The sequence below is a fragment of the Centruroides vittatus genome, unplaced genomic scaffold (genome assembly GCF_030686945.1).
Source record: "Centruroides vittatus isolate TY-2023 unplaced genomic scaffold, ASM3068694v2 scaffold_861, whole genome shotgun sequence".
Lineage (NCBI taxonomy): Eukaryota > Metazoa > Arthropoda > Arachnida > Scorpiones > Buthidae > Centruroides > Centruroides vittatus.
The window spans coordinates 3,641,382-3,662,572 of record NW_027122718.1 but is presented as its reverse complement, the minus strand read 5'-3'; the positions used below and the strand labels follow the sequence as shown (position 1 = coordinate 3,662,572).

Below are 21,191 nucleotides of genomic sequence, written 5' to 3'. Positions count from 1 at the left end.
CGAATATTTTTCGGTTACTTGAGTTAAAAAACTGGTTCTCTCGTCACTGGAAAATACACCAGAAATAGAAAACAGAAACGGAAAAGTGATGTCACTTCCTGTTCAGAAGTTTCCGTTCAGCAAAATCCGGTAGAAAATACTTCAACTTTTCCGTTTCCGTTGGATCTTCCGTCCTTGTTTTGACCAATAGAAAAACGTAAACGGGGCACTCGCTCCCCCCGGGATCGAGTAAAATATTCTACAAATTTTAATTGTAGATTTGATTCTGATACGTAACCTTACACCCTCGACCATGGATACAATATTGTATTCTGTAATCTACTTGTGAAAACACCTAAAAATTATTTGGGGATGCTCGTGTCTACAGCTCTCCCTCTCCAAAAGAAAGTCGGAATTCTTATTCCTAAACGTAAAGCAAAGTGTCACCTGATGTCTAAACTGTCTAGAACAAGTCTGAATTTTCAAAAAGCTTTCTACTTCAGGAATAGAAACAAATGTAATGCGTTACGTGACGAGAAACTAAAGTTTCGCGCTATCTATCTCCCACTATGAGTTATTACGTGACAGAAGTCAAACATTTGTCGGGGAAAAAATCAAATAAATAAGGTCAAATGGCAACTTTTATTGATTTTGTTTTTGATATTTTAGATTCTGCATCTTTTCCGCTGTATCTTGATCATTTGTATAATCATTGAAGAATTCCCGAGTGCTTGAATGTTTGCGTGTGCTTCCAGCATGAAATTTAATGCCATCAAGTCGAACGGACACGCACACACATATCTATCGATATTTCATCGACTTTTTATTTATTTTATTTTATTTTAAAGCTAGTTTCCTCTATAGTAGATCTGTATATAATAAAAGATATTCGATAATACTACCGTTGATATATCTCTTTTTTAAACAATATCAAGACATCGTACCGAGTTTATTCTTTGTATATGTACTGTACAAAGTGTTCAGAGTACATTTGCTTCTAAAATCATTTTTTATTTACAGCTTATGTCCGTCATTTTTCAATATTTTCATGTACAAAAATAGAAAGTTATTCTTCACGATTTTATGGAATGACGATTGAAGATATGCAGGGTCAATGCGTTTTTCTATTGTTTAAAAGCTTCTGGCAACAATTTTGAATTTTGTGAAAAAAGCTTTGTGTTTTAAGGATAGAAATAAATGTAACACATTACGTGACGGGAAACCGATGTTAGGAAACAAAAATCAAGATAACTGAGGTTAGGAAATAGAGGAAATGCAGGAAATGCAAGCGTGGACACCCCGTACACTTTCATTGTTAAAGAAAACCATAAAACAGTTGCATAAACAATTTCAGTTATGATGTGAATTTTAAATTGAGATTTGTTTACGTAATCCGTTTTATGTCTTTGGTAACAATTATAATGTCAGCCTGCAAATTCGTCACACCGAATTTACACGCCATTGTTAGATTAGGGTATTGATTAATAATACAAAATATCCTTTGTTTTCTTATGTCGTAACATACTTGGAATTACCATTACTTTGGTTACGTTAAGTATTAAAAAAAATTCTAACTTAGAACAGTATAAACCTTGAAAAGCTCTTAAAATACTTGTATAATTAAGTATAAGTTAAAGGTATAATATTTTATGTGAATGTATTTGTATTGTTTCGTTACATCAAACTTTTAAGCGGTTTAAAATATAAAAAAATTTAATATCTTGGAAGTTTTTAATGTTTTAAACATAAATATCATCATTAAAAATTTTAATTTCAGTTTTATGATAGAATTATTTAAAGCTAGTTACAATAAATTCGATTGTTATATAAAGAAAAATTCAATTATTTTAATTGTTTCTTCTTACTCCAATTTTTGATCTAGTATAAAGTTATTAAAGTAATGTAAAATATAAATGCCAAGTTCTAAATTACATAAAAGAAAATATAAATTTTAATACACTTAATTAGAAAATCCTACATTTTAAAGTTATTTATTTTAAATTTAAATTCGCATAAACGAGTTTCGAGTGTAATTTAAATCCACTCTTACACTTACAATCATAGAAAAGAAAGGAAAAAAAAGAAATTTAATGCTCTGTCTTATGAAATTTATCGTTTAATTTTTTAATATACGGTGAACCTGTTCAAAACGGAAACCTGTGTAAAACGAGTATTTTTTCCGATTTGGACAGGTTTATACTATATTTAGAATATAACTCATTCACCATCTAAAATTAAGTTACTAAAGAATTCTTGGACTGTTCGAAGTGAACCTTTGAATCGTCGAGGGAAAACAAAGTTAAGATCACGTCCACCCATTATTATTATTATTATTTTAGTTATAGAGAAGAAAAATGTAGGACCCAACCGGGAATTGAACCTTGACTTCCAGGAGTAAATACTGCTCGGAAACTTAAAGGATCAATTCTCTTTCACGTCCTTTTATTTCAAAATAAAAGAAGCGTAACAGATGTGATCCTTTAAGTTTATATCCGTTCTAGTAAATGTTACACGATCTACTATAGTGGAGAAAAAATAGACAAACACAATTGATTTAACGATCGGATAAAATAAAATAAAAAAATCTCCTATAAACGTGAAGCGACTAAAAACTACGAACAACGTGTATATTCTACAACTAAATACAGTAAAACCTGTCAAAACGGGAGCCAGTCAAACAAGAAAAACACGTAGGCACCGTGCTACTCCTCCGGTTCATACAGGTTTTACTGTATCTACGTGTAAATAAATAAACTTCCTATGATGGAGAAGACCTTCGAGTCCGCACCCGAGCCTATTAATTATTTGATTAATTAAAATTGTTAATACTAGAAATGGCTTAAAGCTAATTATATAATATTATCGAAGAGGTTGGCATTCTTTTCACTTAGAAATCATTCGGTAAAAGTCCTAAGCCCGAAGCTATTCTCTACGTGATTAAAATTTACTATGCTGTTATCTACCCATAACGTATATCGAGGATAATTCCATAATGATAATATTATTATTTAAAGGCAAATTATCCCATTTGTAATTCGAATTAAGCCATTAAAATACTTTTTTTTTACCATTTAAATTATTAAACAGTGATAAGATCTTTGGAGGAGATCACTTAAAACTTTTACCATTATTTATTAATTCGGATAAACAATATAAGTTTATTTATTAATAGCATTTTCTGGTTTCTTTTAATCAATTAATGGGCTGAGATTTCACAATTTAACTTTTTTTTATTGTTAAAAACTTCTTTTTTTATAGTTTCCAATTGAATAAATGAATTCATTCAACACTTTAAATGAATAAAATGAATTTAAAGCCCACAGAACAAATTTTTTTCTCTTTAAGAATTGATTTCTCAATGTGAAAACTTGAGAAGTACTTATCTATTTATCGATAGAATTTGTGAATTCTGAACTTTTAAATACAGTAAAAACCTGTCTGAAACGGAAATAAAACTAAATAATTCTTCCGAATTTTACAGTAAAACCTGTGTAAACCGGAATGGTATGTTACCGTATATTTTTCTCGGTTGGATAAGTTTTACTGTATGTTCACCCTGTTTAGAACGGAAACCTTCCAAACCAGAAAAAATATCCGGTCTACGCAGGTTTTATCTGTACTGAATTGTCTATCTGTTCTATTGTAGTAATTAGATTGTTGTATTTGTTACGCTGATTTGTTCTGCAAGTTGATTTATTTTCACGTGTAACAACAATGCTTATTATTTATGTAAATTGTTATAAAGGAAATTTAATAAACTCTTCATTCATTTGTTCATTCGTAGCATTTAAAGAGCATTGTCAAAATAAAGATAAACAAGATCTTCTTGACAAATTTCCATTGTATTATTTATAAATGTTATTCAAATCTGCCCCTTTAATTGAGTTACGAGTAACAATCTGATATTCTTACTAATGACTTTAAATGTTAAAGAGGAATTTACATCAATTTTGGTACGAAAATAGAATGAAAGATAAGCAGTAATGGCTAGAGATTAAAGAGAGAGAGAGGGAGGGGGACATATGAATCCATTTTAAACTACTAAAAATTGATAAAAAAAATTATCATTTAAAAAATATATTTCACTATATAGCGAAACCTGTCTAAAGCGGAACTTTAATAAAACGGAAACGTGCTTAAAAGTCAAAATTCTTACAAATGCAGCGTTAAAAAGAACTTGTTTAAAACGGACGGTACCGTACGAGTCCGGTTTACACAGGCTTCACCGTATTTTGCTCAAAACCTGTTGAAAACGGAAACACCTTCCAATTCCCGTTTATACAGATTTTACCGTATTAAAAAGGTTTTAATTTACAGTTATTACGTACGAATTGATAAATCGTTAAAAGTATTTCGTCACTTTATTTAGAATTTTATGGATTTCTATACGCCTAAATAAATATTGTAACCGTTCGGGGATAAAATTAAAAATTAAAATTTTATAGTTTAAGTATTCCTGCTGTTTAATTCAAACAATTAAACAACAGGGATTCTTCTGTTTTAAAATTCACTGCTGTTCCAGTAATCCCCATCGTTATAAATTTCTTTTCCCGTTATAAAAAGTATTTAACAAAATAAAAATAAAATTTAATTACCGTAAAACCTGTTTAAAACGGAACCTTAATCAGAAACCTGCCTAAACAGGAATTCTTCGAAACGTTGCGACTTTCTGTGTTTAAAAAAAAAACCTGTTCAAAACGGAAACCTGGTAAAATTATTCGTTACCTCGCCGATCCGGCTTACACAGGTTTTAATATATTTAAGTTGTTTATAATTTTAAAAAAGATACACGAAACTTGTTTGTACGAAATAAATTAAATGTAGTGTACAAAGCTGTCATTGATACAACAATTTAATAATAAAATTCGTGGATATTTTAATGTAATTTTTAAATTTTATTTTATTTTAATTTAATGGTTGCTGTGGCGTGTATTAAACAAAGCCGGGTTGAACCTGCTTTAGAAAGTTGACACGTACCGTACTTAAAGGTTAAAACATACAGAAGAGAGTAAGTAGCGTGGTGACATCAGAAAATAAAATGGTGCTAGTGGGGCCACCCCCGAAACGTTATTAAAACGCATTGTCCTTCTATCTTAATTAGAAGTGGATGAAATTCGAGTTGCAAGATTCCACGACACGATACAAAGCAAGTTAAATAAAAACATTTTAAAATGTACTGTATCAATTTTTCTAGAAATAACACACGAAAAACCTCTTGAAGAAATGAATTGTTTATGCCATAAAATAAATGTTTAACTGTTTACTTAACAATACAAAACACTTTACGATTTTTAAATTAATTTATGGTATTTACGACAATTATCACTTAAAAAATAAACTTAGAAGTATTTTTGGGAGTCGTATTCCCTTGTTATATAAGTCCTTAATGTATTTTCCATGAACTCGTCTCTACGACTGCAATATTGCATTTATTTTTTCAATTGATGCCTCAAGACACCATCATTGAAGGGTTCATTTTGAGCAAAACTTTCATATAGTTCTCATCAGCTTCCATGTTATATTGAATGGCATCATCACCTAAATTAAAAAAAAACAACCTATTTCTTCAGCTTATATTCATTTAATTGCGGTGCGATAAACAAAAAGAAACACACTTTAAATGGTATTTATAATGCAAATTACTCTTACAACTTTTAAAATTAATTAATCTACTGTTCGACGATGTTATCAGAGCTTGTCAAAGAATTACTTTTACAGATATTTATAGATAATATGCAACTTGTTCGAGACGGAAACCTGCCAAATCAATGCGAGTCCGGTTTGCACAGGTTTTACTGTAAAATATTCATTAAATGGAATGTTTTTCGATATTATTACGTGTTATTTCTTATTTTTCTGTTTTTTTTTAATCTAAAATAACTAAAACACCAAGGGAAGACAGATTCATTTATCATTGTACAGTAGCTCTTATCGACCTCAGAAGTTATCTCCCGACTAGAAACTTTCATCTTTTCAACGTTAAAAATTATTCTAGTCTATCGATCTATTAGCATCAGATAACGTTCAATTTTCCCATAAACAATAGAAAATAATTTTAAAACTTTTAAAAAAGGCTTTTATTAGTGGTTTTTTATTATATATTGGAGATAATGGGGGTAACCACACCCTCACCGTACACATCAATACAATATATTATGATTAATATCTACATTTGGTTATGTTTATAGGGTTTCGGAATGGGGAATAAAGAACTTGAAATTGTTTTATGTATTGTACAGTACTTCTAATTAAGATAGAAGGCCGAAACTTTGCACATCTATGACTGCATTTTAATGACGTTTCAGGAGTCCACCCCTTAAACATCATTAAAGTACACTGTTCTGAAGCAGTCTAATCTTATTTTCCTCGTCAAATTTTTAAAAATACCTGATTTATTTTGAAATTTTTTCCCTATTAAACCCTAATAATATTAAATTTATAGCTTGTCGAAGATTTGTATTCTAAAGATAGTAGAGTCGTTTAATTTCCGAATCATTGTCTTGCCAGTATGTTTAGTCAAGCGTGAAGTTAGTGACTCGTGAACCATGCTTTGTCATAATTTATGAAGACGGCACAAATGTAGTTGACTGCTAATCAGTGTCCATAAATGACACGCAATAATTGATGTTAAAATTTCTATAGAGAAATGTCACCTTTATTGACTGGCATTGAAAAATGGAGGGCAAAAACATATCATTTGTTTTAAATATTTATCATCGCGTCAACGTTTGTAGTTATCTATCAGCTGAAAGTATTTATGAAAAAAAAAAGATATAAGAGAAAGTTCACGAGTTACGCCTACTCAATTTAAACAGGGATTAAATTTCAGATCATTTTTTTTTATTATTATTAAATTTTTAATAGGAGGAAACACTCGACTATAAATTATCGCCTTTGCGTGATAGTTAAGACAACACTAGTGTCGTGTCTATGGGCTATAAATATAAGATTTTAAGTATTTCGGCCTGAATGCTCTTCTCTGTGAAGATTGTCATCGATATTCTTAACAAAAACCGAATTATAAACAAATATTCTGCTATATTTCATTTATAATTACAACGTGAATAGGAGTCTTACATCAATTTTTCATGTGTTTCGAAGCTCGACACTTTCTAAATCAAATTGATTGCTGTCCAGACATTTTTAATTTTTATGCATCGAAGAAACACTGATTGAAAATGGCCTTGATTTAGCAAATTGCTGCGATGATATGTACTTTTTTTTTCTTCTCCCTCGCACAATTACAGCTTCAGTAATCGATAAAATAGACAAAGGATATTGATGAAACAGTCCTTAAATAACTCTCGCCTATTGATTTTCGTTAATCCTGTTGGAAACAACTGAGAATTGGTTGATGACAATATCTCGCATCTTAATCTACTAATCAGGATACGTGTCATTAAGCCAAGTTGCGAAAATTGGTCGCAGCTTACATTATAGCTTGGTGGGGCCCAGGCGAATTTCAATTAGGGGGCCCCGGTACAGTGTTGGGGAATTTTTGTGGAGAAATATTTTCTTATAAAAGATTGGTTTGTCTAGGGCCCGCTACTTGTGGGGCAGTTTTTGCCCGTAGCCTACATCTTTCGTGAAATTTAAAATATAAAAGATTTTAAATTTGATAGCCATTAATCAAATAAAACTTAAGAAATCGACTTATGTACGGTTGTAACCATTCATTTCTTCCAAATTATAGACGGTTTGCGAAACAATTTATCCAAGAAATTATGGCGTTTTGTTTGTCGCTAATCAATTATATTTTATCTTCCTGACAAAATTCTTCTTCTACAATATAAATCACAATGGTTAAATTCTAGATCCAGATGAAAATTATGATTAAATGTTATAAAGTTACAGAATATAACTTTAAAATAGAGAATTGTTATATGTGCTTGTTGTATACGTTAACGATTTTAATTGCTTCGGGAAGACTTGGCTTTAAAGTTTATTATAAGAAAAATCGATATTTTAATGTTTTAATTTTCGTAAGAATCCGCTATCGTCTTTCTAACACAAAAACTTTAATGAAGAAGTTTGATGCCTTAATCGCTACAGTAACGAGCTTAACTCTTTCCAATAACCTAATCCTTGAGGAGAATTTAGAGGGGTGTTCAGGGCGCTGCCGCACCCCCTTTCTAGAGATTTTTCCCGGTTAAAGTGGGTACCTCGGATAGAAAAAAATTTTGTATGGCATATTGATTCCTTCCTTCCGGTGGCGCGTTACACTAGTGCAACAAGAGTAATTGCCAGAGTTCCCCTCATCACCGTAGAAAAAATATCGAAAATGGCCCTCATTTAGACTCCCCAAATACGGCCTAAATTTAAATTCGAGCCATATTTGGGAACAGTAGATTGCCTGTGTGGTGCTGGTGCAGCGCAGAACCCTCAAGAAGTCGGGGATACCGGAGGATTTCTCCTCAAAAAATACCCCCGGAGAAAACTGTCTGAAGTAAAATCCGTACGTGGTGCCCACTAATTCAAATCTGACGAGCTCCCCCCCTCTAGAGATTTCTGGATCCTCCATTAAATAATCTGTGCATCTGACAAATTCGCCGATAGAAAGTATTTTAGTTTAGAGATTCGATTAGACACAGTTTGATCCAGTTTGATCGATGCGATCGATATTGAATTCAGCTGTTATTGAACCTTGACTTGTTGCTTCAAAACAGATGATGTCTTTATTAATTTACTGAATGATTTAACAGGCGTATTGATTGATGAAGGACGGATAGAATTGCCGAGAATAAATCAACCTGTTGGTTTCCTACGATAAGATTTAAATTATAATTTATCGGATTAATCAAATTTATAGATTTCTGTAAAGGATTTCTTCCCCGTCGTTGTCAGAAAGATAATAAATATACAGGAATAAAATCCATAATTTGCTTTAATTAAAAAAAATAATAATAATAACGATTCATCATTACAGCACGGAAATATTGTGTTTATGTACTTTTATTATCTAATATTATAATGATTTTATCGATAGTTTAATTATATTTTGGATAGATAATATTTACTTATCTCTTCTGTCCGTACTTGTTTGTCAAATGTCATGGAGAATAGAGAATTGGAGCAAAATTATGTCAAATCAGATTTGTTTTAACTTAATTCAAAGTTTGGCCAATGACTTTAAAGTACAGTAAAACCCGTGTAAACCGGAATGGCACGGTACCGAATATTTCTTCCGTTTTAAACAGGTTTCGCTGTATTTAATTACGTTAACGTCATTAAAATAATTTATTAAATTCGAGATGATTCGAGTTATTATTTTCTAAATCAAGTCGTTTTTCTTCTTTTTTTTAATGTAACTTTCTTTTTTATAAATTCTTTTTTAAAGTTTATAAATAGATAAATCAACTTCACCTTCTTTTTAACGGTAGAAATTTATTATTTTCTCATTAAAAGAAAACAAAAAATTGAAGAGAAATTGAGCGTGGAAAAATTTCATAATCTTCTTCCCGAGATGAAGAATGTGTAAGGTAAAACCGATATTAATTAACAAAAAGTGGGAATTTTTATATAAATAATAAAAATATAAAAATGATCAAGCTTATATATATATATATACTACAGTAAAACCTGTGTAAGACGGTACCGGATATATTTTCGGTTTGGCAGGTTTCCGTTTTGAACAGGTTCTTTTTTTTAACATAGAAAATCGCTCCGTTTCGAAACATTTCTTCCGTTTTAGACAGGTTTTACTGTAAGTGGTATAAATGTAATTAATAATAGAATCGAGGAAAAAATCCTAATAAATTACAGGAAAAAAACAACCCCCGAGTTAAATTTAAACGTGTAATCGAAAGTTATACGTCATTCCCGAAGACACAGCAAAGATTGATGTTGTTTTCAAACCTTCCAGACAGTCGTTAATGCTAAACTTTTGTAAGGTTCAGCTTTTATTTGTATACTACATTGTTATTTTGATATTATTATTTCTTTTTTAAATCCCCCATTTCACCCTGCGGGGATTTATAGATAAATTTCTGAGTAGATTACTTCAATTGAATATACTAACGTTACTTAAGTTACTGTCTCCCTCTTTGTGTCAATTTAAATCTAAGTATATACAAAAAAAAATAGATTAAGTTTGACTGTTAAATGATTGATGATCTCTTAATTATCTTTTGGCAATTGCACCTGTTGGGATATATATTATTAGAATAGTTTCAAAACATTCTAAATATAGAATAATTAAAGATACGATCTAGAAGAAAATTGTAGAAAATCGGTGTATTTATCATTTTTCTTGTACGGTATTTGAATTAAACACAAGTTTACTACTTTATAAATAAAATTATAAACGTGGTTGACTATGATTTATACAGTAAAACCTGTCTAAAACGATACGATACATTCTTAATTCTAGTTAACACGCAAAGAAATTAATTATTATTTTTTTAAAGATGGAGCAATTAAAGAATTCTTTAAGAGGATGATAAACACACAAGTCAATACTTCAACACACTACAGAATTATTTTCGAAAAGAAAAAGGAGCGATTAAGCGGAGATTTTATTCTTAATACGATCTCGACAGATAGAAAATTGAATATTTACTTGATTTAACTGAATATTTATGACGTAGAATAACCTATTTTAACCGAAGGAAGTAATGTAAAGGACTTCATCTAAATTTGATCTTGTATGTATTTTACTTCTTGTTTTCACGGTAAATTCGCATTTACTCCTTCTGAAATTCAAATGCCGGCTTTTAAATTTCCGGATCACTTTCAATCTCGTATATATTTTTCTACTCTAAAGTTTCCTAAATAATTAAAATTTTAAATATACACAATTTAAAAGAAAAGAAGAAAAAACGAAATGGGGGAAGGGGGTCGAACCGAAACGTTTACAGAAAATAGGAAAATTCCAAATGACTTTACTTATTGTTCTCATTTTTGGTCTGTGCACTTGACAAGTCGTTTCTACATCAAGATTGATCACGTTTACTCGATAAACAGATTGATAAAAAGATTCGTCGAATGATTTCTGAATAATCTTCTTCGTAAATCCCGTAAAATTAAAATATATATTACGGTTCACAACTTATAAATTATATCTAAAACATACAAACATTAACAAAATATCCTGTGTTAAATATCATATTTCAATAGTTTATCGATACATTTATAGTATTTAGTGTATTTAAAGTACTTATTTACTTCCTTGTTGTTATTAAATCGTCATCATTTATCATCTTATTTTGACAGAAGAATTGGATAATTGACATCGTCTCCTTATAATTCAAGTCGCGCATACCACTGGAATAATCTAGTTTTTCTCAATTAAAAACTTTAAAAAATTTCATTATTATTTTTTAAAATTCTACAGCTTAAAAACTTGATCCGATTCGATATAAAATCGACCCGCACGACCCTATTTTATTTAACGTATTTAAGTGTTTAAACGTTAATTAACAGCCCCACGGGAGTGTTAATTGTTAACCAGTGTTTAAATGGTGTTAGATGAAACAATTAATTTGAAAAAATAAATAAATAAAAATATTCTTTCTTTCACTTCAAACACTAAAGATAAATGTTTGGCCTGAACGGAACATAAAACATCGATTTTCTGGAGATACAATACAATTTTAGTCCCTTATTTTACGGTTATTTCACTGCAAAATTAGCTTCATTTACCAATTTATAATGTATATTTTTTGCTATAAATAGAATTAATCATTCGAAATTAATTGCAAGCAGTGGCAGATACAGAAGAACCCAAAGGGGGGAGAGATAGCTGAAATATCTGTAGTGTATGTTAATGAGGGGGGGTTTAAGCTTTCTGTGTACCCGCTCGCATTTACAGGTATATAAATATATTTAAACTAAAACCCATTTTTAATTAATGCTCACGCTAAATAGGTTTAAAAAAACAACGTAGACAATCGAATGCGGACGAGGTTTATAAAATATGAATAGAGTACTTATTAAAATTAATAAAGGGAAGCATTTTATGTGTTAATTTACTATTCTACATTCATTACAAATAAGCTGTCAACTTTTATTTGTATATTTGTACGTCAGAGCAGTGAACTGTTTTGATCTCAAATATTTACTTCGGCCGTGAATTGTATAACACTTGGAAAACAAGCGAGAGTCTGTTGTTATATTATTATTTTTATTTTTCTATTCAATAGCAAAGAAAATAAATTTATTCACGAGACATCAATGGAACAACAGATTGAATGCGAAGTAATAACAAGCAATTTTTGCATTCTTTCATGTGACAAGTGCAGGTGACTCATTTCTCCTACTCTCCATTATTATTTAAAACTTGTGTCTTTAGAAACAGATTTCTAATAAGTAGAAAAGGAAGCGATTAAGTTGAAACGAAGATATTTTCTCCTTTATTCACAATAATTCATTTCTTCTGATTTCTTCCAAATTCAATTCGTTCTGTCTCCTTTTCCCTATTAAGCTCGAGTCTCATCAACTCCCTAAAGAATTACTGCTAATCTCCTTCCTAACTGCTTCTTAGACATGTTTGTATTAATTTCGTGTGTTTCTTGCCTTACCGGAACTATCATTTTGATCGAAATATCATGATATTTGCCATAATTCTTCCATAATTCCCAATAATTAAAGTTACGTTTTTAAATCTCTCAATCTTTGATAAATAATAAATTTATAGTGGAAAAATATTTTAAATCTCGAATATTTCTTTCTTCTTCTCGAATATCAAATCTAGTCACCCCGAGCACCGGTATGCCCTATTGACACACCATTATAAACACAGACTTCAGTATTGTCAGTCATGTCGTAAATGTGATATAGGACTTGAAGGAGATAAACAGCAGTCGAATCCACCGCATTTGTTCCTTATATTATTATATTCTCCCTTCACCACTTTGATGTTTACAGAGGTATAGAACTCGACTATATGAAAATACAGTCGGGTATCTACATGTTTAAAATCGGGGAAAAAGAAAAAAAATCAAGAAAAATATTTGTAAAAATTCCCCCTTTTTTTCCCTCCTAACAAAAGGTATTTTACGTAAAATTTTTCAACGGATAATTGTTCTATTTATTTTAGCATTTTGAAGCACAGCTAGGCTGATATTGCCCGCAGCCATACTAAAATAAACATAATTAATACTACGGAAAAATTAATTAATGAACAACAATAAGGTATAATTTTTATCGTTAAAGAAATACTGTGAGGGTTTCCGCCCCTAAAACCCATCCCCTATTAAGTGTATTGCAGTTTCATTAGTGTAAGTACTTAATCAAACGTACTGTATCTATTGTTTTTATCGCCCCCAACCCAACCCCCTCAAAAAAACCGAGTAACACACAGAAAATGTAATATAAATCGTTGCATCCATTTAAAATCAATCTGAGATGCGAGAAAAACTTGACGTTTTCTCATTTATGACAATGCCTAATGAATAAATCTCATACGTATTCGGGCAACAGCTTGTCTCTCGTTAAATAACAGGCAGTTCCTTTTCTAAATTAATATATTCTCATATATAAATGGCTTAATTAATTTCCATATCATAGTTACAACGATATATCGATTTGAAATTATCGGCGCCGTTTTAAAATTCGCTTATGGTATATATTTATACCATAGATAAATAAATAAATAAGAAGAAATTCTATTTATCTTTTCATTTATTATATTTTCTTTCTTTCAAATCTTTCTATCCTTCGCTGTTGACATTCTGATTAAATTCCGGCTCCATCGTCGAAAATATAAATGATTTATCAAACTTTGAACTTTGTACGATGATTTTTCTTAATATTTCACTGCACTTTTTTTTCTTTTACATAATATTACTTTAAAGGTATAAATTTTTATTATATAATACACTAAATTTATTGTCGTTAAAACTCAAATATCGCACGTTATCGTTTAGCAGTTTATCAAGGCGCCATGTTTTACGTTTGGGATATTTTCTGTCGCACGTTTACTTTTCGAGGAATTTATACACCAAAATTTTATATTTTTAAAAAAAAGGTTTTCTACAAATAAAATACCGATTTTTATTTCCTTTTCATTACTTACCGTTATCAGATTTTGCCTTTCAAAGTTACATTCTTTGACATTTTCCGAATGGATAAATCTTCAAAGATAAACACAATACAGTAAAACCTGTATAAACCGGTACGAAATATTTTTCCGGTTTCCGTTTCAAAAAGGTTTTATTTAACACAGAAAATCGCTTCGTTCCGACGAATTTTATCAGTTTCCTTTTTTTTTTTTTTTTTGAAGGTTCCGTTCTAGACAGGTTTTACTGTATTAATAATAAATGGATCTTCGATTACGATATTGATACATCCACGGTGTGAAATTTAATACCTGACGTTAAGAATATCGCATTTTATTTTTTATTTTTTACGTGTTAAAAAAAACAATAGAAATTTAATTCTAATTTTTATATTAATTATTATTATTACTGTATTATTTTAGAAATACGTTCTTAAATTCCGAGAATTTAAACGTGTTTCTAAATAATTTATAAGTTGTACTTACAAAGTTATTTGGATATAAAAAGGAAAAAAACCAAGACATAACGGACAAAAAAAAAGTTTGACATTATTACGAATGACAAAACCGAGTTAACGACTATAAAATTCATGAGAAATCCCTTTCGTTGTTACGAATGACAAAACAGAGTAACGAACTCTTCCACGTTTTTGAAATTTCTACAGGAAACTTTCACGAAATAATTTATTTTTACGTAAAAATGAAATTTTAAAGTAGATAAATTTCCTAAATATAAGTTTAAAAAGTAAAAGGGGAGGGGAAAAATAATATATATGTTTTAATACTCACGTACGAACAAGTTACCCACTAAAGTAGCGGGCAGACAGACCAGAATGACCAATATATCAGCTAAGGCTAGATTGACGATGAAGTAGTTGGTGACAGTTCTCATTCGGGGTGATCGAACCACGACGGCAACGACGAAACTGTTCCCAAATAATCCCAAAACGAATACTACAGAATAAGCGATGCAAAGTACAGTAGAAACTTCGATCCTGTGTCTCATCCACATATCCATCGACAGGATCTCACCCTCCGAAGAAACATTGGTTATATTATTTTCCGACACGTTATATATAAGCGTAGTGAATTCCATGTAGTCTATATATTATATCATAATCACTATTGTTAGAAAGGATTGTGATCCCCCTTTTAGTTTCGGAGTTGGACTGAAAGAGGACCGATTCCACTTGAGTATTTCTACACAAATGACGTCGATACACTCTACCAGGTGGTGCTAGAGATCGGAAAGTTTGCCATTGGACGGTACTCTAGCACGTCACCGTGTAATTCGTCTTCAAAAATGACACGGGACAAAGAAATAATTGTAAAATAGACAATGCTTTCGATACGCAACAATAGTGATTTGTATATTTCATTAAACGTTTCTTTTCCAAATATGTCGCACGATTCGAATGTTTGTTTCGTATCAAACTTAGTTTGACAGTTTCCAGCAAGTGGTCTATACAGCTGTCAACAGTGACGCATCAGCACATTTGCTTTCCACAATAAAAGAACCCGTATTCGTTATTTCTAACCCAATTTACTTTGAAAATTAATACTTTTTAAATCCAATTACTTAAAAAATCTTTCTATAAATTGCCTTTCAAATTTTCACTTAAACGTCGCTTACGTTCCAGCGAACTGGTATTTTTCTATCGATCAAAAATAAGTTTGACGTGTTTCCAGCCAATTTTTTTCTTCTAAAACAACCCTTTTTTTAAAAAAATAAAATAAAATGATTAATTTAAAGTTATTCACACTCAACTCACAAAACATTTTTACTAGTTTCGGATCTTTTAATTACATAAAATACACATAAGCAGGAGTTTCGACTAACTTTTTTACTCTACGTTTCTAGTGTAGAAGCTTAGACTATGACGTGACTGAGTTGTCACGTTTTACTTCAAATATTTGTAAAACTGAAAACACAAATCTATGATTCCTGGTCGTCATAGAAACGGTTGTAGAGCCAAGGGGAAGAATTTCTGCAACTGAAACTCCACATCCAATAACTTCAGCATCTCGTTATTGTCGACGTCTTATTGTCTATACGAGATTTAATTAATTAGAATTTTGTGTTAAAAAACCTAATTATATTTACTTTTTTTTCTATTTTTGTCAGACTTTGTAAAATTAACATTTTATAGAGAAATTGAGAGCGTAATTGTGGCAAAAATGACCAGTGGCGCGTTATAGCTTCGTAGGGTCCAGGCGAATTTGAATTAGGGGGGATCCCGTGTACGGTGTTTTCCTTCGGAGGAAAGTAATTTCTTATAAAAGATTGGTTTGGGACTTCCAGTCGGCTGCCCTTTTTTACCCACGGGATAACGCGCCACTGAAGAGATTACAAGAATATTATTAATTTAAATATTTTCACGACACGCATTTTGTGTTTATTTGGGAACCATCGACTTGTTTTGTTTTTCGGGACAGGTACAAGGCATTACGGAAAGTTTTATCGCGCTCGTCTTGGTAATCGATGTCTCTACAACAGTAACGCTTGAATAGGATCACTTTGAATCCAGTCCTGAACTTGCTGTTAAAGAACACGTAAAGCACTGGATTGATGCAACTGTTGGAAGCGCCTAACCATTGTGCTACGGGTGCCACAATGCTGATAATACTATCCTCCAAGGTGCCTTCTATAATCTTATCACCGATCTTAATCCGAGCAAATATGGCGTAGAGAGGCAACCACGAAACTGCAAAAACTACTATGACCACCAGAAGCATTTTTGCCACTTTAATCTTCGATCTTTGTATCATTCTCTCGACTTCTTGCTCTTGCGCTTCACCCGGTAATTTTCTCAACCAAACTCGGCGCCAGATGAGAATGTAACAAAGAGAAATCACAGATAAAGGGAGCAAGTAACACAAGAGAAGATTAGCCACGACGAAATACATCATCTCCATTCGTTCTGTAGGCCATACTTCTTGACACACTTGTAAACCGTAATTTCCATTACTGTACATGGGAGTAAGGCGAAAATAAAAAACCCAAGGTAAAAGAAGAACAAAACTCACTACCCAGATAGCTACAATGATGAATTTACAGCCTCTGGAGGTCATTTGACATTTCATTGGATGACAGATAGCCAGGAATCTGCAAGAAAAAGACCAAGTTTTTAACAACCGCACTTGATATATTGCCTCCATCTATTACTAATCCTGTTCAATATTTTAAAATGTTTTATATTGAATTAATATCGAGTGTAATTCCATTTGAAGACACTGTATCTACTAGTCGGGATGCTTATACACGAAAACATCCTCAAAAACGTGTGACGTAGCTAATTTTTATTCATGCCGTTTCGTCATGGTCATTCTAGATTAATTCATATCCTTCCTGTTTCTAATAAAACAGTGTTTTGTTTTGTTTTGTTTCGTTTGTTTTTAATTCCCTGACACAGAAAAATTAACTTTTCTGTGTCAGAGAGAATATTCTGTCAGGCGCTCTTGGAAATAAATAATTTCCAAGAGCGCTTGACTTTATAAGCATTGTTTCAACACAGGAGAAGGTATTGTTTAAACTGTAACAAAAAAACTTTCTAGTGTTTATTTAAATATACCTTATCTAAGTGTTTTTATATCATAGCTAATAATATGTTTGAAAAAGTATAAGGTAAATATTAAACAATGGATTCAGTATTTTTACTGTTTTATCAGGAATTGTTACTAACAATTCCTGATAAAACAGTAAAAATACTAAATATATGCTTTTCTGTTTGATTAATTCTCACTTTTCTTTTGTCCTTTTACTTCAAACTCCCAGGTTTTCATATTGATCTTATCGCATCACGAAAGAGAAACGATATTATCTTATCTAATCTGTGGAAGGACGTGACTATGATGTACTGTACTGTACTCTAGTGATACGTAATTGTCTGTATACAAAAAAACACTTAATTTTCTGACAAAATAATAAGGCGATCACAGCAGTTACAAAACACTTACCTGTCAATTGAAATGGCAACCAAAGTGTGTACAGAAGCACAGACAGACACTCCTTGGAGATAAGTAGCGGCTTTACAGATGAACAAACCCAAAATCCAAGCTGTTAATTATAATAAAAATATGCATATATAAGTGTAAATAATAATATATTTTTATAAAATAAAAAATTTGAACACGTAATTTTCTAGTCGTTTTCCTCTTTGTAATTTAAAATTTCAAGAATTTCACTTATATGTTAACTATTAATTACGTCCTTGGATTGTGCAACAAGGATAATATACAGCATATTTATATTCAAAAAAATTCCTAGTGTAATTCTATATAGAATAACAATTGATGAAAATTCTGTTATTCATTTAACACACAACAATAAAAAAAAAATATATATATATATATAAATTAAGGAAAATTAATAATAAAATGTATTTAAATTATACCCTAAAGAACCCACTTATAAGGGTTAAAGACTATTATTTTTAAAAAAAAAAAAAATTGTGACTATAATATATTGAAGGAAATAATTAAAAATTGATAGCAATAAATCCTTGAGAATTTTTAAAACAATCAGCCCTATTATCGTATATATATATATTACTAAAAGGAACAAATAATACACAAAAAAATTTGTCAACTTCAGCTTATTTTGATTATAATTATAGATTCGACTACTTTCTTTAATAACAAGGAAATCTGAGAGAACAATACTCTTTTATTCAACCATTTTTTTACTCAAATAATTACACATAAAAGCACATAATTGATGACATAGTGTTTTAAGTAATCATTTGAAATATTTTACTTTATGAGCAATTGCTGTCAAGTACCGTGTAACGACTACTTATCACACTGTATAGTACAGTAGCTGATTACTTTCCTTTGAGGCCCTAGGCGCCATTTTGTTATAGTGCCCTTTATGTAAAGGTGTTTTTTATATTAAAAATACAATAAAATCCTCCTTAAACGTTCATTAAACTTTTAGAGGCATATGTTTTTTTTTGCCATAAAATGTTTGAGGTTCCTCGAGATGACGAGGCCCTAGGCCCGTGTCTATTGGATAATCCACCACTGATACAGCTACTATGAGCAAAAAAGACTATTGTCTGGGGCCCCCACTATCGGGTGACCCAAAATTTCCTTCGAAGAAAAATATTTGAAGTCAACACTACATGTGAAGGCCCCACGACACGCCAACGGGTACAACAATAGTAAAATGTATTTAAAAAAAATAAAATAATTCATTAAACCTTTTTTTTTACGTTTCTTCTTTATTAAAAATCTTTTGGAAATTACTTTTTAAAGTTTTTCTGTAAAATATTGATTAGAAAATAGTGTGAAATCTTGCTTCCAAGTCAAAACATAATCCGTTTTTTCTTTAAATTGGAATTTAAAAAGTGATAAATTTATTAAAAAGTTCTTTTAATTAAAACTATTTTTTATTATATATATAGCCTACATCATCGAATTACTAAAGATAAAAGAATAAAAGGATTAAACAGTAATTAGAATGTTCAAATAGCAAAGATCCAGACATTCTTCACTGACCATTTTTATGATACATAAGATAATGTTCGAACAATGGCAAACGTCTGTCTAATGGCACCGATGTGTAATGAAGCAAAAGTAAGAAATGGAGCCAGTTTAAATGAGTTAAATGATAGGAAAACCTTAATTAACTTAGAATAGTATAATATTAAACAAAAATAATTGGCGAAATGGCTCGAATAACAGCGCGATTAGCCAAGAAATCGAGATAAGATTGTACTGTACTGTACTGTACAATACATAGCTTACCTCTTTAAGGATTAGAAGTTGTACTGTACGTTCGTGCAATTCAGTAAGGATATAAAGAGATTTAAAAGTCGGGATTTATTTATTAGATGACAATGGAAAGTCCTTTCAAAGACGTTCTTATTTCAATTTGTTTTATGTCAAAAAAAGAGGAAAAAATTAGCCTTTCATCTCGATTAAAATACAAAACTTGTTTACTATGATTTTATATGATTTTTCTCTCTATATAAGTCACGATTTATTAATACAATAAAACCTGTATAAACCGGAATCGCAGGGTACATGGTTTGGCAGGTTTCAGTTTTTGAATAGGCCATTTTAAGCATAAAAAATCGCTCCGTTCCGAAGAATATTTTTCGCTTAGGCGGGTTTCCGCTTTAGACAGGTTTTACTATAAATATTACAATTTATAAGGTTTCGTACAGTATGATGTTAATTTGTTTAGATGTAAAATTACACTCGCATACATTTTAAGGATTATAATTTATGTAATTTTATTTAAAATCTTCGTTACAAAACAACGATATAAATAACAATGAATAAAATAATTAATATTCCTCTACTGTTCATCAAATTTCAACATCATTTGATATCAGGTTTCAATCTATTTATTATTATTATTATTATTTTGAAGTTAAATTGAACCCTCTTTCAATATCCGAAATCTGATTAACGAGTTTCTTAATTTTAAAAATACTCTTTTAATTAATCTATAAACTTCATTAATTACATCTTTTTTATAATCATCTTATTATATATACACAGTAAAAACCTGTCTAAGACGGAACCCGAATAAAACGGAAACCTGTTTAAATAGAAAAGATTCTTGGGAATGGAGCGATTTTCTATACTAAAAAAGAACTTAGCAGGTCGGTACCGTGCGATTCCGGTTTACACAGGTTGTAAAGTAACTTGTACTATACTTCGAGAGCCATTATTTAGATGAAATAATTGAAAAAAATTAAAAGAATACGAAGCATAGTTTAAATATGCAATCGCTAACGAAAGAGATAAACAAACAGCGGAACCTTTTACGGTGGTATTTCCATTAGTGTTCTGCTGTACAAAGCGGAAGTACAGTAGTAGTTTTCGTATCGTGATTCCTTTTCAGATCAGACAATTTATTTTTGTGCACGGAGCGAACCAAATCTTCCTGTGATGATAACTGAAGCGAATTAATTAGAAAATATTTTCGACTACAGCCATAAAGATCAAGTTTATTTTTTCCTTTCCTGCATTTTCTTTTTTTATATGTGTAGCTCGGTAATTGTTTGTTTTTCTCAGGGATGTGGAGTCGGTAGATTTTTACACGACTCTCGACTCCGACTCCGACTTTTTCTTATGATTCGACTCCGACTCCGACTCCGACTCCGACTTTTTCTTACGATTCGACTCCGACTCCGACTTTTTCTTACGATTCGACTCCGACTCCGACTCCGACTCCGACTCCGACTTTTTCTTACGATTCGAC

At 30.9% G+C, this 21,191-nt stretch overlaps 2 protein-coding genes across 2 annotated transcripts in view; both read right to left on the bottom strand.

Annotated features, from left to right (window-relative positions):
- The window catches only part of LOC136989979 (neuropeptide SIFamide receptor-like), an 85,449-nt gene extending 70,206 nt beyond the window's left edge, over positions 1-15,243 (bottom strand). The window contains exon 1 of the mRNA XM_067288289.1: positions 14,765-15,243. Within this exon, the coding sequence (XP_067144390.1) occupies positions 14,765-15,071 (307 nt within the window). The 5' untranslated portion in view covers positions 15,072-15,243. The remainder of the gene's footprint in view (positions 1-14,764) is intronic.
- A 920-nt stretch (positions 15,244-16,163) lies between these two features.
- Positions 16,164-21,191, bottom strand: part of LOC136990061 (neuropeptide SIFamide receptor-like) — a 30,642-nt gene continuing 25,614 nt past the window's right edge. Inside the window, exons 2-3 of the mRNA XM_067288407.1 lie at positions 17,933-18,032; positions 16,164-17,081 (exon numbers count right to left, since the gene is read on the bottom strand). Coding sequence (XP_067144508.1) covers positions 16,352-17,081; positions 17,933-18,032 — 830 coding nt within the window. The 3' untranslated portion in view covers positions 16,164-16,351. The remainder of the gene's footprint in view (positions 17,082-17,932; positions 18,033-21,191) is intronic.